At 41.7% G+C, this 5,054-nt stretch overlaps 1 protein-coding gene across 1 annotated transcript; it reads right to left on the reverse strand.

The window, feature by feature from the left end:
- Positions 1-3,470: 3,470 nt before the first annotated feature.
- Positions 3,471-4,136, reverse strand: LOC125374661. The gene has a single exon (XM_048385867.1). The coding sequence runs from the start codon at positions 4,134-4,136 to the stop codon at positions 3,495-3,497; it is 642 nt and encodes a 213-aa protein (XP_048241824.1). The 3' UTR covers positions 3,471-3,494.
- Between the last annotated feature and the right edge of the window lie 918 nt (positions 4,137-5,054).

A 5,054-nucleotide genomic window follows, 5' to 3' on the forward strand; every position in this document is an offset into this window, starting at 1 on the left:
TTCACAAGGGTTTTGTTACAATGAATAAGCCACAAGACGCCAACTTTCATTTCAAAACAGACATTATGCAAATATCGTTAAAGTTAACAACGCAAAACCAAAATCGTTGAAATTCCGATTTAGCTTTTTCTGTTGGTATTATATTGTAAAGAAAACAGTAATGTTTGTTGTGTAAAAATACATTGAAGCAAACGCTGTGGTCGCGTGCTCTGATGCAATAAATGGAAAGTAATTACCTTGAAAGCAGACAGAACAGTCAGTCCTTCACGGATGTTAAAGAAGTTAACAAGCTCTCAATGAACCGCCGCTTTCTGCAAATCGGTGTAAGTGTGTTTTGATATGACGGGTATAACATACCCCAACCTTTCTGGTACCCCATTTCGTATGGGGGGAGGGTGCGCTTAGGGACGGGGAGGACTCCGAATACTGTGTGGAGTTATGGATAGTGTTCCCATTGATCGGAAACCTGTATCATCAGTCAAATTCATGATCACAAAAGTAGTTCTTCTCACAACAAATGAATTCTCAGCACGCACATTGCTATTTCGCGTGTTCATTCCAGGAATTCTGATAACAACGTGAGCTTCCAAACCACAGCATGGTTATTTCGTTGTTGCCATGGCTACTTAGATAATCACGTTTTAATGGAAATATTATTTTGAACGTCATTTGGAAGTTCAATATTGAATAAATGGCACATTTGACCTTTTCAGTCCATTATGTCAAGACATCACTCATATTGGACGTCAGTGAGATATAAGACGGTCTACCATGTCTCTTCTTTTACGTATATAAATTGTTGCTAGGCAACATACACATCATCGACAGGCGCAATGACGTAATGTATTATCAGTTATGTCAGAGCAAATCTGTTTTTACCTGTGTCTATTACGCTAAAAATGCATCACCAAGGTGGCGTTTTCAGAACTGGAATTTGCCTGGCGATCGGGAATCTTAAAGCCGTGTGTTTCGAATAAATGAAATAATCATATATGAAGTGGCTGGTTGATTAACTTTAAATATATAAACAGCACAACAGATGGACGAACGAGACAACGATACAGTATGAGATTATGTTATGTGTTTGTAATCAAATGGTTTTGTTTTAGAATAACACCCTTATCAGAAATCATGTGTAACATTATTGAGAGTATTGCATTCGGAGCTAAATTATATGACAGAGTGAGTGCGTGTGGTCAAGTGACTGAATGGAAGGGTGGGCCTTTTTCACAATTTCATAGCAATATCCTTGTTTGATGTTTGCAGTATTCCTAATATATGGCCGCTCTGTAATTATTCGAGTTTAGACCAGACAGTGCAGTGATTGGCATCATGAGCAACGATTTACTTAATTGGGATACATTACGGGGCGGTCGGGTAGCCTTGTGGTTAAAGCGTTTGCTCGTCACGCCGAACACCCGGGTTCGATTCCCGACATGGGTACAATGTGTGAAGCCGATTTCTGGTGTCCCCCGCCGTGATACTGCTGGAATATTGCTAAAAGCGGCATAAAATCAAACTCACTCCCCCAGTCATTACGTTGCCTCCTACGCCCAGTCGTGTTTGCCTGAGATCTATTCCATCCATGGAGCTTCGGTATCAACGCGACGGGGGACACCGGAATTGAACTTCACAAATTGTGCCACGCACAAACACGCACGCACACACACAGACCAAACTCATCCCTGCGCTTCAAGAGACCCACTTCCTGGTCCAATCGTGTAAGGCGCCGCAATTCGCTGTGTAGAGTTCGAATCCCGATTCGAATTATATTTCTGGGTTTGTCAGCATCATACCTTCCTTCGTGGGTTTCATCGAACTGGTAAACGTCAAAGATATGCACAACTTCGGACTTTCCTTTTCAACATCAAACCGACTCACCGACACGACGTTATACAACTCAACGACTGTTCAAAGATGCGGAGGACCTACTTATTTAATGGACCCGCATCCCGTTAAGGAAGTCACCGGGTGAACTTTGTTTACAGTGGTGGCATGTTGGTATTTGTAAGTATGCAAATATATAGCTCACAGATTAGCAATATATTAGCAACTGTGCAAATATATAGCTCACAAATTAGCAGCATATTAGCAAGTATGCAAATATATAGCTCACAAATTAGCAATATTCATACAAAGGTTCCGTGACGCCAGTGCGTTACTTGCTTGATGCAGGGGTACTGTAAAGTTAGGTTACAAACAAGATTTCATGTTTTTCGTTAAATGTTATACGCTGAAAACTTTGAGCAAATGTATATGACAACGGCCAATCACTAATCGAGCCTTCATCTGACATTTCCTCGCCTCGTACGACAAGCACATACATGTACGTTAATAAGGTGAGGTGGCTACAAGGGTGCGTACCCACACGTCCTTACCATACTGAACATGCATTCACACGAACATATGCATGTTACAGGTGATTGGGTGCAATAAGAGTGAAAGTATAACAACAATATGATTCTTTCCATTGGTCATATATTTTCAACAAAGTTACACGATAACTGAACGCGATTTTATTGATTGACAAAATGCACCGTTATATTTCCCAAAAGCTGTATCATCGACAGAATTAAAAGCGACAAAACCCTTTCCATATTCATAAGAAATCCCTGCCGAAAGCAGAGTCGATTGTACGATTCCGACTGTATCATGAGCATGTGTTTATGAACCACAGTTACATAGTGATGATACCAGACGTTTGCGAAAAGGTGAGCGTTTCCTGTCCCATAAACACATGCAAAGGGAAGTCAATTGTTCACCAAAAAGAAACACGGGAACATATGGTACAAGTCAAAATAGGGAATTACATCGGACATACTTGTCACTGATGCGTCAAATTTGGAAATGTAGCTCCTCATGTCTGACATAAAACTTTTGGGGGGGCACGGGTGGCCCAGTCGTCTAAGGCGCCGCGATTCGCTGTGCAGAGTTGCGTCCCTTGGGCACGCCAGAAACCTATGATTGTGGGTTCGAATCCCGGTTCGCCCCGATTATGTTTTACAAACTTTCCAGGTTTGTCAGCATCATACCCGTGCTCTTGGGTTTCACCGAAGTGGTAAACGTCTGAGACCTGCATCACTTCTGGCTTTCCTCCCACATTAAGCTGACACGCCGCGATATAACTGTAATACTGTTAAAATCGGCGTTAAACCCAACTCACTCACTCACTCGCTCATAAACCTTTTTGAAAGCTTTACTGAGCCTTGAATGGTGTAACCTTGATCTCAAAGCTTCTGGGCAAGGATTTAAACAAAACCGGAATTTCCACGGGGTTCAACGTATGTTAGTGTGTGAATGTTGATATTATTATCAACACATAAGCCATACATTTCTATATCGAGGTGTATAACACCCGGACATCACTTGCTTCAGAAAGGATACTGTCAAGTTGTGTTTCAGGTACGTTCAGTGTTACATAGACAAGAAGCTGTTCCAGGAAGCAATAATGTTTGAAATCATTCAACAACATTTGGTGTAATTATTTCAAGCATTTATGTTGGGTTTAATCGTTTGCTTCGTGTTATGTTCTTCTTGGCTGCATAAAACAATCCCTCATCAGAGCCCCTCACGACGGCAGCCATTCGGCTAAAACCACTTCTCGACATTATCAGAGTGTCACACGTTGAGAGAATATATTCATCTAAAATAGCTTTCTCCATGCCAGAACAAACAGTACCTCCGTTAGGGCGGTCGATGTGAACTATTTGACCTTCAATCTCCAGGAAATGTTCAGGAAACGCTCGTTTTAACACATTTCTGGCCTCGTCCGAGTCTGTTGCTATGAACAATTTACACGAATCAGCAAACTGTATCTGTTTCTGTAAAAACAGAGCCAATGAATCCAGATCAGGTCCAGACTTTCTAGCTCCATCCCTGGGTATGGTATTTGATTTCCCCATACGTAGATGTGCGCAAATTAAAGTTTTAGATGCTCGTACTGCTTTAGCGTTAAAGGAATCCAACTTTGTCTGTGTATTGGGCGCAAACCGGAAGAGCTGAGAAAATGCGATTCTGTATATATCATGGTGACTTGTGTTCTGTGCCCATTTCACAGTAGAAAAGAGGGGGTTCTGCATGAGACTAGGAACATAATCTATATTTCCCATGTAGAAAGTCACATCCTTGTCATACATCGTTTCCAGACTCTTGTGTTTCATTTCTTGTCCAAACCCTCCACTTTCAATGCTTCTCTTAGTTTCGTGACTCCGACCTTTAAGCTTTGCCTTTTCAACACGCCATTCAACCAGATTTGGAATGACAAAATTTGAAAATTCACAAGGTATTTTCATGGATAATCCAAAGTTTCGTTTCAACATCTGTGAGACTAAATAGGATGAAATTATACCTTTCTGTCTGTCAGCCAGACCGCCACAAAGAGAATTACAATCGTAAATGATGTATTTGTCAACCAAGACGTCCATTGGTGGTGCTACATCCGGTATGACGCCATACCGGTTTGGACGAGGAGTTGTCTCCACTTGCTGAATTGTTCGAGTGACACTTGGTGAAGCCTGACGAGTGTGATTCTTGTCAGACTTCGTTCCAAAACGAGTGAAGACGTGTAGAGCAGAAACAACGTTTTTCATTTGTGCAAGACAGAAGAAACATACTAGCAGCGACGTCACACACATGACAAAAAAAAATTTAATCATTTTCTTCATTTCCTGAAAGGAGACAAAAGACTGCAATAAAACTCGTTACAATTACATCTCATGTGAGCGAGTGGGTGGTAGAGTGTGTGAGTGAGGGTTGGACGCTGCTTCGAACAGTATTTAAGTGATATAAACACGACACTTTGTCGTGTAGACTTACCTTAGGAGGAAAGTCCAAAGGGAGACGGGTCACAGACGTTTAGCAATGTTTTGAAACTTTCGAGCACGCCTTTGGTGCCGGCACGCCAATGGTACTACTTTGGCATTTGAACCCTTACCCAATGAAGCGTGCTATGGCCACGGAACTGTACAGAGAGAGGGTCCGAAGAAAGATCATTATTTCATGTCATGATTATGATTACATGAACTCAACAGGGGCGGTCGGGTAGCCTATTAGTT

This window comes from Haliotis rufescens, unplaced genomic scaffold (assembly GCF_023055435.1).
Source record: "Haliotis rufescens isolate VD_foot unplaced genomic scaffold, xgHalRufe1.0.p SCAF_10, whole genome shotgun sequence".
Taxonomy (NCBI): domain Eukaryota; kingdom Metazoa; phylum Mollusca; class Gastropoda; order Lepetellida; family Haliotidae; genus Haliotis; species Haliotis rufescens.